The sequence below is a fragment of the Eupeodes corollae genome, chromosome 3 (genome assembly GCF_945859685.1).
Source record: "Eupeodes corollae chromosome 3, idEupCoro1.1, whole genome shotgun sequence".
NCBI lineage: Eukaryota > Metazoa > Arthropoda > Insecta > Diptera > Syrphidae > Eupeodes > Eupeodes corollae.
The window spans coordinates 99,805,061-99,826,264 of record NC_079149.1 but is presented as its reverse complement, the minus strand read 5'-3'; the positions used below and the strand labels follow the sequence as shown (position 1 = coordinate 99,826,264).

The 21,204-nt window shown below is 32.6% G+C and overlaps 1 protein-coding gene across 1 annotated transcript in view; it reads left to right on the top strand.

The window, feature by feature from the left end:
* The first annotated feature begins 6,754 nt into the window (after positions 1-6,754).
* LOC129948907 (protein pinocchio) overlaps positions 6,755-21,204 on the top strand; it is an 81,277-nt gene continuing 66,827 nt past the window's right edge. The window contains exon 1 of the mRNA XM_056060056.1: positions 6,755-6,872. Within this exon, the coding sequence (XP_055916031.1) occupies positions 6,755-6,872 (118 nt within the window). The remainder of the gene's footprint in view (positions 6,873-21,204) is intronic.

The window sequence follows — 21,204 nt, the reverse complement described above, 5'->3', positions numbered from 1 at the left end:
AATTGTTGATATTGGAAACTGGATTAAATTTAAACAACAACGTGAAGCTATTTTTAAACTTTAGCTCCATGAGATTACTTAAGATCTGTGCGTGATAGCTTGACAACACAGTAGAGACTAGAGGGTGTATATTTTATAGTTGGAAGAATTAGTTTTAAAGGCAAATTGTACATAATTGTTCCTTATTTTTGGTCTCTCCCAAGGTTTTTGCCATCTCTAAATAATTTGTTATCACCTTTTGTTTATATTTATTTATTTATTTATTTAATAGACCCAGATAATCCATGGATTGAAAATAGAATCAAGATTATAACACTAAACAACGTCGTGTTTTGGCAAAAAGCATTTACGTAGATAGCATGTTTAGGGTATGATTTTAGAATAATTTAAAACAGTGTTACTATAGCGAATTAAAAATGTATTTTTATTCGTAGGAAATAAAGGGTGGTTTGGTTTTGATTCTAGCAATAGTTGTTTTTCGAAGTTGTTCTTTTTGGCAGCTGTCACTTGATTGATGCTCAATTTGGTTTAATATTTCATTATGATTTCATAATGATTAAACTTACTGCTAATCGTAAACAGCCATAATAGCCATAAAAAGTCCACATTTTTATTTGAAAGCAACGGGAAAATCATGTTGTTTTTTGTTGTGTTATAAAAAAAATTAATTGCTATTTCCAATATTTACGAAGGTATGAAGTTCATGTTTTAAGATGAAAAACTGGCAAGATTAAAAAAAAATACTTCATTTCATAGTTTTATATCAATAATAGGACAATATCTTCTGTTTTGACATTTTTCAAGCAGATGTGTAAATATGACCAGATAAACAGACATTTGTTAAAAATAAATCAAAAACGGAAACCTCTTGAAAAATGCCGAAAATATTGTTTGAAAATTGTCTAAGTTGAAAATACTGATTTTTATGGTAACTAAAATCCTTTTTTCTTGCTTTGTTTTTAATTCGTGACATCAGAAGTTAAAAAAAACACAGTTTTTCAATATAAATAGATCAAAAATTCGTGTTAATTCAAATATGGAAATTTATAGGTGGTCAATTATTTCAGTGTTGGAGACGAAAACTTAAGACTATAGAAGATAAAGAGGAAGGAAAGAAAATGCTACTAAGCTTTGGCCTCGGGGATTCCTGCCACTCCCAGGTTGGAGTTATGGGTATTAGGTTTCCACCTCTTCCTTCCTTCTGTAGATTCCTTGTTTTTTTTTTGATGTGTTGTTATAAGCAGAACAAGTGTTAAGTGAATGTTTTTATACAAAAAAAAAGGTGGAAGAGCGAATTCAGCGATGGTGATCGCGGGACATACCCGGCAAGAAGATTGGAGAAGTTCCCTATCCGGAAAAAAGGCCTGTGAAGTACCCGGGCTCTCAAGTAACGCTCATTTTTTTACTTTTTCCGTGGAACGTCCACCCGCGCAGTCAGAAAAAAAAGAAGTTAAAAAAAGAAGAAAAATAAAATAAACGAACAACCAATAAAAGATTTCTCAAGAGCCAGGGGATCCGGTCTGGACCTCGAGGCGGGCAGCGCACAGGACGCCGCTCTATACATACGTACATCCATGCCTTTGCTACATATTCAACGATACAAGGATTTATTGCCCTAAATCCCTTTTTTTGTTTTGTTTTAAATTATTATTTCATTTCTTCTTATATATATAGTTTTATTAAATTTCATTTAATTTCGATTATTTAATTTTCCTCTTACGGCTTCCTCTTACGTCCCTCGCGACGCAATATTTTGCATCCCCCTTTTTTGTCCTTGTAGGTAGGGAATAAGGGTCCGGTTAGAGATAACAATAAAAAAAAACTAATAGGAAACGCTTCATATACGGGACGCTGGAGAATCAAAGATTCGTCGCGTGGCTCCGGCGAGCAAAGCTCCCGTTGTTGTTTTTTGTTCTTGTGTGGAACGAAAAAATTTCCCTAAGTGTTTTGTGCTTTGTTGTTCATATTATTGCCGTAATTAGGAATTTCAGTTAATAAAAAGTTAAGATTCTTTGTATATAAGATGCCATGAATCAAGTGTGTTTTTTTTTGTTTGGGATTCAGAATTAAAAATGGAATAGGAAGTTATTTCCAGGGGGGTGCAGTATGGGTGACTTAATTTTAGGTTTGGCGGAAATGTAGTTCCACGGCAGTGAACTTTTCTGGTTCCGCTTTTGGGGAATCCGAAAACCAGGCCGAGAGGATTCCAGGAAGGGTGGGTAAAACCCAGGCCGTGACTTCATCAGCGGCCGCCAAGAAAGGTGAAGGTGGTAGTGCACAAGTGATTCTAAAATATCCGGCATGATCTATGTTTTTATAAAGAGGTGAGTTCCGGTTACGGTAGCAAGACCCCCCCAACATCCGACGAGCTCAGCTGTGCACCGCAAGCATGCCGCAGCTACCGTAACGGACATTCCTTCCTCCACCCAATCCCTATCCTAGTTCCCATCCCAGAATTACCTTCTTCGACCGACCCTATCCTACCCACACATCCCCTATTTGCCTAAGGACAACTGGCACCCAACCTCGTTATGAGATAACTCCCATTCATCAGAGGGTGTCTTACCTCCATGCAAACGGTTCCCTACTCCTATACCAATGGCTCCCGATACCTTTTCTTCTTCCTTTTCCTCTTTCTTCCTCCCTACCTCATTATAAAATGTATGGTCAGTCTGTTGGACATGGACGTCCTTTACTTAATTTCGAAGAAAGCAGTGAGGAAATACTAGTGAGCTTGTTTTTGCAGCCCAAATGAGCTTACAAGCCACGGGCAAGAAACAGGAAGCTGATTTAATAAAAGCTGTTACTTCTTCCCCAAATTTTCTTCAAAACTCGACAGATACACACGGCAATCAAATGATTTCATCTCGTAATGAATTATCAATGATGGAAGCAAAATTATCAGTACAACGTTATAAGAAGAAATTCAAAAAGAAAAAAAGAATTGTTGAAACTTCTGCAGAGATTCCCTTGCAAAACCTTCTTGATCACACGATTAAAAAAATATTTAAGAATCAAGCAAATGTACTGGAATCCATCACCTCAAAAAAAAAAATGAATTCACCCTCATATTAAAGTGGGGTTTTGATGGTAGTTCGAGGCACGGCCAGTTCCATCAAACATTTTTGGAAAGCCATGTTGCAACCGAAAAATTCGTGTTTACAAAATGTCTCGTTCCTTTGCAATTAATTGCACAGGCAGAGAAAAAAAAGTTATTTGAAAAATCCTTGTCTTTCGCCAGCGCGTTTTGTCGTCCTTTGGAAATAATTTTCGAAAAAGAATCTGACGAACTTGTTAGATGAGAAAAATAAGTAACAGAATCCCAAATTCCAAATCTTCATAGTTCGAATATCAGGATTAAAAAAAAATTGGTTACAACGTACATCATCAGAGAATCTTGTCAATGATAGATGGCAAAATTTGCAATAGTTTGACTGACTCCAAATCATCGATGAGGTGCTATTTATGCAATGCAACTTCGAAGGATTTCAATGACATCGACAAAGTGATTCAATTATCAATAAATGAGGAAAATTTATCATTTCTATATTCAACTTTGCACGCATGGATTCGTTTATTTAAATGCCTTCTGCACGTTGCATATAAGCTTCTGGTTAAAGACCAATGAAAAAACAGAAACAGAACAAACTACGAATTCAGAGAGAATTCAGGCAATGCGACAAGAAGGGTTTTTCGAAAATAGCCTTGTATCTGCTTCGATAACGATTATCTATGAAGCTTTAATTGTAAAGTTTTACATCACTTTACAATGTTTGTCAAATCGTTTTAGGATCAGCCCACACAAAATTCAACCGTTTTGTGAGGAAACTGCAAGATTTTTTGTATCATTATACCTTTCGTGTTATATGAGCACTACAGTCCATGAAATTTTAATTCATGGCCATCATATTGCCATCAACTGTTTACTTCCTATTGGTCAACTTAGCGAGGAAGCTTTAGAATCTCGAAACAAAGATTTCAAGGGTTTTAGTGAGCACTAAAGCCGAAAATCTTCCAGAAAAGATACTCTGACTGATATTTTGAATCAAATGATGATTTCTTCGGATCCTGAGCTATCTAATTTAAGAAGTCAAAAAATAAATGTAGACAAAAAAAGTTTTCGTCATATTTTCCAAACTTTATAAACTTTTTTGAAAATTCTCACTTTTTCGTGTTCGTTTCGTTATTCAAGAAGACATGTATATATTTAAAAAAAATCGCCCAAATTTAAGATAACATATCGTTTCAATTATTAAATCATATAAATTTATAAAACAACCATAAATTATTAGTGAAAATAATTAATATCACTGTGCGACGCCACCTAATTTGTTTTTTAGGCACGAAGAACGCCAACAAAACAATCAATTTATTAAAGGAATCTTTGGGTGAGCCTATCATTCGTTGTGAGCCTGTACCATGGAATCTAAGATAGAGCGAATGAACACTGCTAGACAATTTTTACTCGTTTATTTGCGCTTATGACCGCAAGACGATTGACGCATTGGAAGAGAGAATTCGGTGCGTTATTGCTGACATACAGCCCTTATTGTTGCAAAACATGGTTTAAAATTCGCCTTTTGGCTGTAATTTACTATAGCCACCCACAGGAGCCACTTTATCAAAATCATTTCTTAAACTTAATGGTAAACCCTTATCTTTATAAAGAACCTAAATTTTGACCATATCATTGAGTTATATGAGCTTTAATAACGTGAAGTTTTTGTTTGTAATGTATGGACGTATGGTCATTTCTTTTGGATATCTAAAGTAAATCTAACTAAACACAGAATCATAGCTTTTTAAACTTTTTATTTTGCCATTAAGTGTGCCATGTTGGATTTGAACGCGTCTAGAGTTTGAAGAGTTTGTCCATAATCCCACAGAGAGAATTTAACGGTATTAAATCGCATGATCTTGTTATCAATTTGACGTCTTTAAGAAGTAAGAAAACTACTCACTTGATACAACCATAATTGACCATATTGTTTCGATTGTTGCCCCATTCATTTTTGAACCACATATCATTAAAAAAAAATTATAAACATGATAAATTTGGATTTGCAGCAAAACTCTCAACACTTGAAGTAGCAATATTTTGGACTGGCCGTTCATTAAATGATGTATCATGCTTTCACTCTAACAATTTTAACGATTTCTTCCATCGTTTTATGTATTACGCGAATATTATACTTTGAAATAAGTTTTAATATAGTAATGGAAAATATTCAACTTATAAAGGGTGATTTTTTTGAGGTTAGGATTTTCATGCATTAGTATTTGACAGATCACACGGGATTTCAGACATGGTGTCAAAGAGAAAGATGCTCAGTATGCTTTGACATTTCATCATGAATAGACTTACTAACGAGCAACGCTTGCAAATCATTGAATTTTATTACCAAAATCAGTGTTCGGTTCGAAATGTGTTTCGCGCTTTACGTCCGATTTATAGTCTACATAATCGACCAAGTGAGCAAACAATTAATGCGATTGTGACCAAGTTTCGCACTCAGTTTACTTTATTGGACATTAAACCAACCACGCGAATGCGTACAGTGCGTACAGAAGAGAATATTGCGTCTGTTTCTGAGAGTGTTGCTGAAGACCGTGAAATGTCGATTCGTCGCCGTTCGCAGCAATTGGGTTTGTGTTATTCGACCACATGGAAGATTTTACGCAAAGATCTTGGTGTAAAACCGTATAAAATACAGCTCGTGCAAGAACTGAAGCCGAACGATCTGCCACAACGTTGAATTTTCAGTGAATGGGCCCTAGAAAAGTTGGCAGAAAATCCGCTTTTTTATTGACAAATTTTGTTCAGCGATGAGGCTCATTTCTGGTTGAATGGCTACGTAAATAAGCAAAATTGCCGCATTTGGAGTGAAGAGCAACCAGAAGCCGTTCAAGAACTGCCCATGCATCCCGAAAAATGCACTGTTTGGTGTGGTTTTGTACGCTGGTGGAATCATTGGACCGTATTTTTCCAAAGATGCTGTTGGACGCAACGTTACGGTGAATGGCGATCGCTATCGTTCAATGCTAACAAAATTTTTGTTGCCAAAAATGGAAGAACTGAACTTGGTTGACATGTGGTTTCAACAAGATGGCGCTACATGCCACACAGCTCAAGATTCTATGGCCATTTTGAGGGAAAACTTCGGAGAACAATTCATTTCAAGGAATGGACCGGTAAGTTGGCCACCAAGATCATGCGATTTGACGCCTTTAGACAATTTTTTGTGGGGCTACGTCAAGTCTAAAGTCTACACAAATAAGCCAGCAACTATTCCAGCTTTGGAAGACAACATTTCCGAAGAAATTCGGGCTATTCCGGCCGAAATGCTCGAAAAAGTTACCCAAAATTGAACTTTCCGAATGGACCACCTAAGACGCAGCCGCGGTCAACATTTAAATGAAATTATCTTCAAAAAGTAAATGTCATGGACCAATCTAACGTTTCAAATAAAGAATCGATGAGATTTTGCAAATTTTATGCGTTTTTTTTAAAGTTCTCAAGCTCTTAAAAAATCACCGTTTATTATAACACTTGAAATATGGTAGCTGAAAGGTGTAAAATGTCAGCACTTTAAATTTCAACCCAAGAAATGAATGACCCTATTCTAGTTTAACGGTAAATAAGTATGAACAAAATTCTTTAGAAACCCAATTACATAATATACGTCTATTAGTCGATTGAAAAAAATAATTCAACATTTTTTTAAAACATAATTTTTCTTTTTTTTTATTCAAGATGAAAAATCGTCCTGGAGGCAACAATATTGTTACAGAATGGGAAGATAACATTCTCTTCGATCCAGACGATCCAGATTTTTGTAATCAAACCCAAAATCCTCCGCCTATATTTAAAGGTAAGTTATTTTTTATTTAAAAAATAAATAAATAAAGTTGCGCAACAGTCCGTTGAGAACTAGGGCCCAGTGATTACAACTCTCAACCATTCCTGTGTGCGAGTAATGTTGTCAGGAATGGAGGGGACCTACAGTTTATATGCCGAATCCGAACGGATAATTTGAGAAAGCACTTTTTCATGACAAGAGTTACTCTTGGAGAGTTTGTCAATTCCTCGCAAGATGCAGTTCCCGTTAAAAGACTTTAGATGGCATAGGCAGAGATCGAACCCAAGACCTCTGGCATGACAGTCCAACGCACTAACCATCATGCGCGCACAATATAAAAAAAAGATAACAATTGTTTAAAAAAAAAACGTAAGATAGCATATGTTCATTGTATGATTTTGTACTTTCGTTTTTAATTGAAATAATAATATTTAGACTTAAATAATAAATAATAATATGATATGGTAACATTAAAAGTTACCCTAGATTGCCCCAAAAATATGATTAGTTCAAAGTAAGAGAATGTGAACCATTTGTGTCACACAATCTAACACAGTCTTTCAACTCAAACCTAAATAGTGTAGATTTAATATGTTAAACCTCTTCATCTTACCCAATCATACATCCAACGAAGTCCTTAAAATAATGCTCGATTGATTTAATTTGAAACTCAAAAGAAAAAACTCCATTGACAATTCAATATTTGTTTTGTTGGCCATAAAGCAGCCCTAAAGACGAAATTGTGAATTCTCTTTCTTCACTTTGTGTAAAAACGTTTTATCACACTTAGTTCCATTTTAATCAAATTAGTCGAATTTAATCTAAAATCGATTTTTCTTATATTAGATTTATATATAGAATAGATACACATTAATCCTCATCTAAGCCATAAAGGCTTAAGGTATACTAACTTGTTGCTTAAACTGAAAATAAATAAATTCTAATTCTGTTAAGTAATCGGAAGAAAATGGGCCTCCTCAAAAGTCGCTAGGAAAACATATCCATTATGTAAATATGTTCTCATCCCTGCTTAAAAGCAATAGCTTTGTGTTTTCTTATTTCTTACTAACCTTCGTTTTAACCCTTAAATTCAAAATCCAACGTAAACGAAAACTAGAAAACCCCAAGTTTGGCAGCGTCATATGAATAATTTCCTTCCCTTGCTTTCATCCGAACGCTTGACTACTGATCCGGTATTAATAACTATATTTCTACCTTAAGTTAAACCTCGAACGTCATTTAGAAGACAACTTCATGTTCTTACCGATAACTTATTTTATCAAGTATTCGAATGCATAATGCAAATAATTCCAATCAATTTTTCTTCTTTTATTATTATTATTTTGTGATTGTGCATTATTATAATTTTAATGTAATTCTTATTCAATTGCATACTGATGATAGAAATATTACAAAATGCAACACAATGTGGCAAGGGGTGGTGTGACAACAATCTAAAGATTGCTAAAGATTGTTGTCGCGTCACTTCGTCCAGTCAAGTCAAGTTATTGACACGTCAGCGAGTGTTTTATAGGATGCATTTTAATAGATACAATTTTCGTTTGACATCAATAAAATTGAATTTGCATTTTTGCATTTTATGCGCAGGAAGCAAAATCTTCTCAATTGTGGAATTGTTAGCGGAACGTTTAAAAAACAATAGAGACGAACAGTGTAAATGTATTTAGACTTGAAATCGATTTAGCATGGTATTGTCTTTTTTAACATTTCACTGTTAATTGTTTTTTCTCTTTGAATTGCAAAAATTCCAAAATCTATTTTTGTTTTGATTTACATAAGTTTAACTTAGATAATTGCCAAAAATAAAAGTTTACAGTTTTGAATTTTATTAACTGAGAAATATAGAAACCAGATTGATATACATAACATATGTATGAGACTTTGAAAGGTCTAAAATACGTGTTAAACAAAATTGGAAACGTGTTAGCTTCATTAAAAAATAATCCTATGTTGTTACAAATAAGAAACAAAGGCATATTACCAGGAAATCTAGATTTTGTTTAACGAAACAAACCAAAAAAGCGCAAACACAAATTATAAAAAAGAAAACAAAAAAAGTATTTATTTTATTTAGCAGATCATTCCTTCCAGCTTTTTTTTAAACATCTCAAAACATTTTAAAAAAGCTTGTCTGGAACAAATTCACAATTTTAACGGCCAATATCTTCACATTAGTTCTAAACTGTCCTAATACCCAGTCTAGCTAGCACAGGTTGTACGACTGGTACCTATGTACGTACCTAATTTCACAAACAGATCCTAAAATTGGCTGCGTTCAATCTCGTGGTGCATAGGTATCTTGGATAGTTGGATTTTCAGATTCCTTGTTGAACGAGTTGAATAGCAACTTTCAGCTGTCCACAAAAGCAGAGAAACATTTAAGCTTTGAAGTCGAAATTTTTGTAAGATAAAACATTTAATTGATAATTAAACTGATTCGTCTCGCCCCAGACATAGGTGCTCTATTGGATTCCGGTCTAAATGTGCTAAAGACCATTCAAGCACATTGTCCGAATTGTATCACTTTTGAGTGAGCTTTAGATCATTATTCTGTTGAAATCTACATACTACAGTTATATTCTCCTCAGGCCAACGCAGCATCACGTTTTGTAATATCAATATATTTCCCTTTAGTAAGGATGTCATCGATTCTACCATCAGAACTTCAACGAATAAATTTCCATTGATTTAAGGTCCAAAAAGAAGGAATTCCCCGAGAATATCCACAGACTTATGGTTCTTTTTTTGCTATTTTGCTATCATTTCTGGGTGTTGATTTTTCGGGCTCTGGCTTTTTGCAGGAATTATGCAATGCTTTTGTTTTGCTTAGCGTTATCGTTTTAGATTAAGTAATAAGTGCCTTTCTCATTTAGTGCAATCGCTTCTCTAACCTCACAAGTCCAAACTTTTGTTTTCCCAATACCTTATGATTATGACCTTTATACAATGTACCTAATCAAAAATTATAGGCCAGTGACTACGTAATCAAAATTTAACTTGCTTTGTGAATGCAAAATTGCACTATAAAGGTAGTCAATCCGGAACTGTCATATTACTGATAAATGGAAATATAAAAAATAAGAAACATTTTTGATTTGACAACTTTAAATAATCGTATGTGTTTTAAAATTCAATAAAATTAAATTTAAGACACAATTTGAGTGATTGAAATTTGTATTTAAATACTAAACGATTTACTTCATTTTGAATTCTTGTGTCTTTACCAAGCAGCTGATTGTGAAACGTCAAAATTATTCTCTACTAACTTTTTCTTAGTATTTCTTTTTTAGTTCAAAGCTTAGCACTGAGCAGAGTCTAAGCGAACAGAGTAGAGTAGAGCTCTCTGATTTAATTATGAAATAACTTGACCACTAAACTGTCATGATTTGAAATGTCAAATGTCAAACTGTCAAACGTAAATATTTGTTAATCAAAAAAAGTAAGACTAGTTTATTGTTCAACAAAAATGGATAAAGAGTCGAAGTGCACCCAACACTTTCTTATGTTTCCTGTTCACTCGTTCTTTTATTTTTTGTTATATCGCTTCAGGCCCTTCCATTTGTAGTCGACCTGCTCAAATGTTATCTTAACATCGAATTCTCCGTTAATTTTTTGGGCAAATTTTTGATACATAGATTGGTTTCTTGACGTCTGTGTGAAGGCGTTCAAAATTTTCCTTAATCAAATTAATAAAAAAAAAACAGTCAAATCGTTAATCCATTTGACGCCTGAAATAAATTTGATTTATAAAAATGCTATTTGCAATTAGTTTTTTCCAAATTATCTTGTTTTGCACTAGATCGACCAGCCTCTTCCGCCATTTTTATTGTTTTGACAATCATTTTTTTACATTTCCTTGCTTTCAAATATCAAATTGTTTGTGTTCAGCATTTTACTCCGTTCACTCTGTTATTTTATTCTGAGCTCACAGAGCGCGCTCTGAACATGTTCAGAACTAAAAAAGAAACACGAATTTGAAGCTCTGAACGATCAGAGCTCAAAATGAAACATAATTATTTTGTTGACAGTTCGAACTCAGCTCTGAACTAAAAATGAAAAACGCCATTTGTAGCCGACATTTTTACTCATTTGTAGAGAAAATTTTAACTCATTTTCTAGTTGGAAGTTGCCAATCAGAATGACTTTAATACGTAGTGACTACATTAATGAATGCGCCCATTGATGGTCATTTCGAAGTAGATTTTGACTGCCGTTATTACTTTAAAAAACTCACACACACTGAACAGGTTCCGACGACGTAAGGGACTTGAAAGTAATACAAATTTCTATCATTTGATTGGCCAGCTGCCAAAAAATTGCCTTCCAATTAAGCCAACTTTATCGGAAGGTTGCCTAAAAAGTAAGTCAAGTGAAGTCTATTTCTATCAAAGTGACAGTTGATTATACCTTTTCATTTAACTGAAAGCTAAACTTTAATACTCTATGATTTATTTATTTTCTACAGAGCTTCATTTAATGTTTGGTGTAAAAGGATTCCTTTTCAATTTAGAAACGATATAGGTAATATTTCTTTACAGTACAAAATACAAATCGTGATAGAAATGTAGCTTACCTGAGGAGTGTTGTATTGCCAGAAATGTTTTTCGTAGTTTATGTACTATGAACTTAAAGTAGATGTTTGTGAAGTAAAGTTCCTAATTTGACATTCATGACACTTAAAAAACTAAATAGTTGCATTTGGTCCAAATTCACTTTCAAAGAATGAAGTTGACTGCAAATGAAGCCCCTTATGTTGTCTGAACCTGCCCGCTACATATAATATTAAGTTGTGGAAGTAATGCGATACAAATTAACAAGTTCAGACAACATTACCTTGAAGGGAAGACAGTTGCGAACAAATTGGGCGGGTTCAGGCGACATTAGGGACTTGAAAGTAAGGCAAGTTTCTAGCATCTGATTGGCCAGCTGCCAAAAAATTGCATTCCAATTAAGGCAACTTTATTGGAAAGTTGGCTGGAAAGTTAGTTAAGAAAAATCTCCCTAACTATGAAGTTAAGTCAGCTTATGTCAAAATGACAGTAAACCATGTTTCATTCAACAGAAAGTTCAACTTTATTTCTCTATGATTTTTTTTATTTTCTGACCAATTGTATTCAATGTTTTGTGGAAAAGTTTTCTTTGCAAATTGGAAAAAAAAATTAGTATTATATTTTTACAATACAAAATACAAATATTAATTGACATGTAGCTTGCCTGACTAGTGCTTTGTAGACAATATTGTTTTTTTGTAGTTTTTGTAGGATGAACTGAAGGTAGAAGTTAGTAAAGTAAAGTTCTGAGTTTGAAATAGATGGCACTTGTACTAGCTATCTTGTTCAAAATTTGCGTTCGAAGCATGCAGTTGACTGCCTTATGTTGTCTGAACCTGCCCATTGCTTTCCAACTAAGGTAACTTTTTACGTAACGTCGTCAGTCGTAATAACAACAGTAGCCGTGGTTTTTGGTATTCCATACAAAGTGCAGTGAGAAATCGCCAAAAAACAAAACGATCCGCAGTAGTCCGGTTTTTATATTTGATACAATTGAATATTTGCCAGAATAATTTATTAAAAAACTCCAAAAAAAATGCGTAATTCAGGCCAGGGGTGAAATCGTGTAAGCTGATTTTTGATAGTTGACTATCAAAATTAAGAAAATATGTCTGTGTAATGTGATAGTCGATTTCAAAGTTTTAACCAAACAATTTGACATAAAATGAAAACTTCAAGAAGGGGATTGTTCGTAAACTACTACATTAACATGTGGTGTTGAAGCTCGCTTTAATTCTTTATATACCTGAATCGAGTTAAAATAAGCTTGTTTCGCCTCGATTTCGGTCGAGGATCGAAGTCGAGTCAAAATTTGTGAAAAAAAACCTGTGTATAGGAGTTGATTTTACATTATGGTCTTTTTATTTGCATGTTTGTGTACAAAAAATATAGTTTTGTTTTAATCAAATAAAAAAAAAAACTGAACTAATCAGTTCTTCATTGTTTAACACGACTGAAATTATCTCACTTGCACTTCATAAGAAACATCGAAACACCATTTGCATTTTAAGAAGTGCTGTCAAACTTAATCATTTTTAAATCCAACGCACTAGAGGTGGAAACACCAAAAAGAATTATTTAATCTAAACTGAGATAAACCTTTAGTGGAAACATAGCAAAACTTAATTATCTTTTCTATTCTTGCAAAATAAGCCCAGTTATTCATTAACAAAATTAAGTAATATGAACAGTAACAGATTGATTTTTTTCCTCAATGGAAAACACACGGTTCCAAATGCACAACTATTCAACGAACACAGCCATCGAGATACAAATGCAATATCAATCGTACCAACATTTGAGAACAAAATCACATAAGATCCATTCGAGACTCGTATAAATGTCAAAAACCCATGCGTAGTAAGATTCTACTTTAACTTTTGTCGGTGGTGTTCATACCGCGAATATTGTTTTTGTTATTCATGTAAAATCCTTCTATACTATCGATAGTCATAATCACCTGGCTATCGATCAAAAAATGTCTTCGTTAAATTGCAAAAAGAAAGATTTTTAAGTGGCTTCAGTAATTGGAGAAATGGAGATATCTCTGCTTAAAAGAAATTGCGAGTTTCTGAAAGCTTTATTAATCTCTCCAGAGTTAGATAAAAAGAAAGCAGAACACTCAACTTCCCACGTTTTGAAAGATTCATGATTTGTTATTATAGCCCTATTTCCATACATTTTTCTTAATAGAGATTAGTCTTTAGTGTCTTGGGTACAAATCTTTGCATTCCTTTAAATAGCCTGTTAAATTGTCTATTTCTATTTTGAAGAGTGTTCTTAAGGACTCTGTTCTAGTTCTTGTATTGTAATTGGCAACAAATTCTTCCCCAAAGAGACCGAGTGCAATAACTGAAAGGAATTTTTCTCTGGCTGCGATTGAAGTTGTCCTATAAATGGAAGTCATTAAATTTAAGTATGTTTTTTTAAGATTGCTTGCCCTGTCTAAGACTTTATTGTCCTTCACAAATAAATGAGTGCATAGCATTTTTTACGATTACGTAAACTCGTAAATCGCAGATCCTATTTCTCAATGAGATGTTGATGTTGTTGTTTACTCCTTCATTATAATAAAATGTATGTAAAACAATTTTCTAATTACAAAAACAAAAACAATACTAAATCAATATTATTGCAGTTGTTGTTCTTAACTTTTATTATATAAACATCATCATCATCATCGGTATACGCATGTTTCATTCAACTTATAATCGTTGTGAATTATTTATTATTATTCAAAGGTCAGTCATGTCGAATGTATATGTAAATTATTATGACTCATTTTATCTAATCGAAGTGACAATCTTGCTCATACACATTGTCATGATGATGATGGCACACGACAAAGCCACCAGCTCCAGCTCCAGCACCAGCACTAGCACCACACCATACCACGCCACTCCACGCTTATAAGCGTCATTGGTCCAGGCATCTTTTTGTTTAGTTGTTTATATTTTAGATTATTATTATTATTTATTTCTCTATAAAAGCACAACTTTGTCTCATGTAAGATACAAACACATTCTTATACTTATACGATGATGGATCCTTATCTTCTTTTGAAAATGAATAATATTTTATTAGATGCAAACTGCTGAGTTGTTTGGGTTTTATTTTTATTTTTTTATGTAAACAAAATTATCATTATCGTATGTTATGAAATGTTTCGTTCTTCTTTCATAAGATTTTCAAGTGTTAAAGGTTTTTTGTTTCTACAACCTTTTTCTTTGTCAAACTTCAATAAATGCATCTTCAGTCTGTCTTATTACAGCTCAAATAGTCTAAAGTCTTGCACATGAGCTACGAACTGCGAACTATGGATGTTCGCATATTTTGACTTTTCTTTCACATGAGCTTTAAGCAGTATTCACATGAACGCGACCAACGAACGACGAATGAATTACAAAATGTGAGTTTATATATGTTTGAAGACATAATTCCACACAAATTCTTGACAAATCGATAGCAATATAGTTTCTATTTGATTTATGATGCATACTTTTACTTTTCAATATCATATATTAATAAATTTAAGAAAACAAATTTGTTCGTCGCGAAAATAATTGTAGTTGATACGAACTGTCAAACTTTATTCGCGTTCTACAATATCCATACTTAATCTGAAGAAATCATTCTAGTTTTGGTTTCGGTGGTGAATGGTGTTCATTCGCGATGAATTAAAAACTCTCATGTGAAAGAAATGTCAAAATCGACGAATATTCGTTCATTCCCATGACAGTGACGAATTGTCAATTTATAATTAGTAATTACGCTTTTCAACAAATAAAACAAAAGTGGTATAATTTTGAGGTTAAGTTGAGTGCCAACAATTTATTCGCTGCAGTGTGGATGGTATGTGGAACGCGAAAAGAGTTTGACAGTTCGTAGCAACCACACCGCAATTCGTTACTAACAAATTGTTTTTACAAAATTGTCTTTTTTAAGTGTTAACTGCTTTCTTATAATTTAAATGTGTTTTTGTTTGAAATTGACTACTTAGGGAAAACTTTGTATTTTTAATGGCTACTATACAAATATACAATACAGTTTACTCTTAATTTAGGAGCTTTCTTTTAGCTGAAACTGTCAAATTTGATGGAACTTCAAATTAATTTAACAAATTGCTCGCTTTTGCTGTCACTTATTAAATTAAAAATTCTTTTCCAAAGAACAGCAACAAAATTGCAATTTTCAAGTTTCAATTTACTTAAGTTTTTTCATAAAAAAAAAACAATGGGCCAGCAGATGTTGCTTGAAGTTCATCTTGTCTTAATTTATCCATTTACAAATAAATAAATAAATTCTAAACACGAAATGAAACGATGATTTTTTTTTTGACAGTCAAATTGTGGGAAAAATTTTGTTATTTTCCCGTTAGCTTACTTTTTTGTAGTTTTGTGTTTTTGTGCAAGAATTTTAACCCCACTTTTAAAAATATTTTTAATAAATATGATTTAAAATCATGAAAATAAAATTTGTATTTTTAAAATCATGAAATGAAAATAAAAATAAAAATAAACCAGCATAGGTGTTCTTATATGCGTTTCGCCCCGATGTAATGGTTGGGCTCATCAGAAGATGACCATTACACCTTGTCTTGCCTTGACGCATATTTTCGCGAATAAATCGAGAATCCATATAATATGAGCTACATAAAGTTACTGTGAATTATATGGTAGCTACAAGAACCTTCATAGAAGATAAATTGTAGCTGTTTTTATTTCCTTGCTAAGGGACTTTTGAAGATGAAATGTTTGACTGTTAACAGTCGAATTGTTTGTTCCTGAACACCAATTATTTTGAATAAATATGATTTAAAATCATGGAAATAAAATTTTTATTGTGTAATGGTCATCTTCTGATGAGCCCAACCATTACATCGGGGCGAAACGCATATAAGAACACCTATGCTGGTTTATTTTTATTTTCATTTCATGATTTTAAAAATAAATAATTTATTTTCATGATTTTAAATCATATTTATTCAAAATAATTGGTGTTCAGGAACAAACAATTTGATTGTCAACAGTCAAACATTTCATCTTTAAAATATCCCTTTTTACTAATGTTAGTGCAGAAAGTAAGCTAACGGATCTATTATAATACTAAAGCTACATAAAACTAACCAAAAACAATAATACTGCTTAAATTACTTAAAAACTACCGTACGTTCGTAAGTCCGTATGTTCGCGACGTTTTTTCGTCGTCCCTAGCTCAAGAACCAGAAGAGATATCGACTTCAAATAAATTTTGTTATACAGATAATAAGGCAGAAAAATGCAGAAAGGGCTTTCAAGAAAATTGCGTGGTTGTTTTTTTTTACCATAGCAGTTTAGGGAAAAAGTGAACATTTTGATTAATCCTAAATATCTCATGAACCAAAAACGCTTGAGACTTGAATTAAATTTTATATAATAATTTGTAATATGATACAAAACAAGTATATTTAAAAAAAAATCCAATTAAAATTTTTGTTTATAAATCAAAAAACTGAAAAAAAGTTGTAACCTCGAAAATTTTACGAATACAAATTGATTTTATCACCAAAACAATTTCCTGCAATAAAAATAACGTTTTTTAACATCTGGTCAGATTTTGAGAAAAATTTTGTAAACAAATAAAAACATTACCCAAAGTTGGTAAAATTTTGAGAAAAATCGAACTGACAGTTTTTTTTTCCAAAAAATATAAAAACTTAAAAGAAAATTTAAAAAAAGTTGTTAAAAATTTATTTTCTTTTCAAATATCTTTTTAAAAATTTAAGATTACTGCTTCCAACTAATTTTTTCTTTTCAAAAACATTGTTTTCAAAATTAAGTACAATTTTGAGAAAAATCGAATTGACAATTTTTTTACAAAAAATAAAAACCTAAACAAAAAAATAAATCTATGTCTGGGATGCGACCCACACTGATAACTTCCCATCCCGTCTGTCGATTTGTCTTGCTTAAAAGTTTGTCTATATATACTCGTATCAATTTTTACCAAATTTGCGTACTATTTTTTGTAGATTTTATTTTTTATGAAAAAACGGACTGTTGGATTTTTATATAAAAATGACTGAATATCGAAAACAATATTTTCTGTGAAATAAAATAAGTTGGAAGCCAAAATTTTTAATTTTTGAAAAGCTATTTGAGAAGAAAGTAAATTTTTACCAAGGTTTAGTATTGTTTTTTTTTAGAGTTTTATTTTTTGTAAAAAGAACTGTCAATTCGATTTTTTTTTCAAAATTTGAATGCTGAAAACAATATTTCTTATAAGATTAAATTAGTTTGAAGCCAATATTTCAAATTTTCGAAAAGATATTTGAGTCGAAAATTAATTTTTACCAACTTTTATACATTTTTTTTAGGTTTTTATTTTTTGTAAAAAAACTGCCTATTCGATTTTTCCCAAAATTTGTCCTAATGTTGAAAACAATATTTTTTATAAGTAAAAATTAGTCAGAAGCTATTATCTCAAATTTTTCAAAATATATTTGAGTCGAAAATCATTTTTTACCAACTTTTGTTAATTTTTTTTTCGGTTTTTAATTTTTTGTAAAAAACTGTCAATTCGATATTTTTCAAAATTTTACTGAATGTTGACAACAATATTTTTGAAAGATAAAAGTAAATTAAAGCCAATATCTCAAAGTTTTGAAAAGATATTTGAGTCGAAAATTAATTTTTACCAACTTTTATACATTTTTTTTAGGTTTTTATGTTTTGTAAAAAAACTGTCAATTCGATTTTTCTCTACATTTTTTAGAATGTTGAAAACAATATTTCTTATAAAATAAAATAAGTTTGAAGCCTAAATTTCAAGTTTTTGAAAAGATATTTGAATCGATATTCAATTTTTACCAATTTTGAGTAACGTTTTTTTTTAGATTTTTATTTTTTATAAAAAAATTTTATCAGATGTCAAAAACATTATTCTTCGTTGCACAAAATTGTTTTGGAGCTGAAATCATATATTGGTCGTAAAATTTTGGAGGTGACAAATTTTTTTTCAGTATTTTTTGATTTATAAAAAAAACCGTTAAATGGATTTTTTTCAAAAAAATATACTTCTTTGATATCAAGTTACAATATATTATATAAAATTTAATTCAAGTCTCTAGCATTTTTGGTTAGTAAGATATTTAGGGTTAACCAAAATTTTCACCTTTTTTTCAAACTGCTATGGTAAAAAAACGCCCACGCAATTTTCTTGAGAGCCCTTTCTGCATCTTTCTGCTGTATTATCTGTTTAACAAAATTTATTTGAAATCGATATCTCTTCTGGTTCTTGAGCTATGGAAGACGAAAAAAACGTAGTGAACGTATTTCTAAAAATCTTTTATTTCGATCTAGGAACCTTGAAACGTCGAGAAATGTCAAAATATTCAATTTGATAAATCGGACCCATTACAATAACTTCCTATGAGAAGTTAAAAATGTCATTCTCAATTTAAAGCCATCAAAACTGGTTCTCCTGCCTCACCCTATCTCTTCGGTACCCACCGGAAACAGTCCTACTGAACCGAAGGCGCTCGGCTCCGTTCAGTGCGAGGACGTCTCGATTGTAAAAGTAGTCGCCTAACTACAGTTTTACGGCTGCCATTATAGATTAGCGGAACCGCCTATCCTGTATCAGGCCTCGATTGTCTAAATAGAGGAAAGCTTCGGGCGAAATGTTACCACTTAAACGAGCACTTTCGTAGTACTCATTGTTTGGGTCCTAAGCCCTAAAAATTAAGCTGTTAGTCCACGACATCGCTCTCTCAATGTGACCCCTACCAAGCTTCAGCAAGAAATTGTCTATTCTGTTTATGTTGGCTCTATTCTATAGAACCTTTTTGGAATAATAATGTTTTTACTCCGACTCTGTAGTTCTATGTAGTCCAAGGCAACGTCGGAGAACATTGGGTTATGTCCAAAAAGATGAGTCCAAGCTCTTAACTCATTTCTCTGAGAACTTTCTTAGAGTGGTATGCAAAAAAATACAGTGACCGAGATCGATCTTAAGCTGTGAGTTCGATTTCTCGACAAAAGCTCTATGTGAGAAAGTTCTAGTTTTGATATGGAAAAAGATGAGCAAACGCTCGATTGCATGAGATCGATCTCACAAATTGCTGAGAATGGGTTTTCTCTTACTCTATTGATAAAAAACTATCAAAATGGCCGAGTTTCTGAACAATTTTGTTACAATGTGAGTCAAAGAAAAATTAAGATTTGTCTGCGTTATGCAGGAGATCCTGGATTTCAAATCGGTGTTTGTGAAGACATTGATTTCAATCAATCAACGATATCTAGGGTGTACAGCAAGTCGCAACAAAAATTGCAAGCCGTGCAATTGATTGGATGATATTCCCACACACTTTTGAAGAAATAGAAGAAACGCAAAGGTTATGGAGCAGTAAGTATGAATTTCCTTACGCCATTGGTGTCCTGGACTGTGCGTATAAGGAAACCACCCTATCACCACGAGAAGAACGTCAACCTAAAAGTATGCTAATAGACGAGTCAAATTAAGGATGAACCTAGAACTAATTGCAATACAATATGTGTGAATGAGGTCTTATTGTAATTTTTCCGTAGAACACGATACCGAAAAGTCTACCTCTGTACACGGCGCGGATTTCGAAATATGACGTTTTTTTCAAAATGGCGTCCCATTATTCTACTTTATAGTGTATTCCTCCTTACATGCCGATACGGGGTATCATTTTATATGTTTTTAAGTACGGAGAATTCAAAAATTACATCAAAAATTGGTTCCGATGAAAATTTTTCAAAAATACACTGAACAAAATTATTTTTTTATATTTTTTTTTTATTTTTTTTTTTTTTATTTTGATTGGTTTTATATTTTTTTTGTATTTTTATATATTTTTTTAAACTGAATTCATGAAGCATCTAAAACAAAAAACATAAAAAGGACATAAGCCAAACAAATAATAATACCTACTTTTAATCATCATTCATGTCCACTTCAATGGAATTGCAGCAGCTTAATCCCTGACAATCTGTGCATGCATCTGTGCACATTATTCCCTGTCTTCTGCATGTACACTGCAGAGTTGCACATTTAGTTTTGATGCAGCCACATTTCACAAATTTTAAAAGGTAATCTGGCGCCGGTGCTTGTCTCATTTTAATGGGAGACAATCTTCCATCCTTCCATTGAAATCCCCACCGTAGTGGATCCAGATGAATACCCATCCACTGCTGCACTTGGTGATAAACTCTGAATGAATGAAATTTGCAGGCATCCTCTGTTGGGTGGCAAGACTTCCGGTTTAACATGTATTGTTGATTTTGTTGCCTTGGAAGTGAAAGTACGAAGCCTCATATCATGTAGTGTGTTGTGCCCTGTTTTTCCTCCAAACAACGTTATAATGGCATTAAGAGCAGCAATTTCAATTTCTTCTATTGATTTCTGTGATGTTTGGAATACTGCAGCACTTTCTTTGAAACTGCTTGATTTTTTAAGCAATTTTATGGAAACACTTTTGCCTATTCCAAATGGCTTAGAGGTAGTATCACATCCTAATACAGCATGAGCAAATAAGATCTTAAAATAGACGTCATCACCTAAAGTATTTGCTATTTTTTTTATATAATATACAGTAATGCTTTTAGAAGATTTCTTAGGTTCTGGGCAAAGGAAAATATCATACAAGTTTTTTTGAAAATAATGAAGGAGTAGTATAAGAAGATCAGTGTCCTCACCAACAATGGCTGTAGGATGATTTTTGGACGACTCTATAGCCTCCATAACGATCATGACGTCTGCGTAACTAT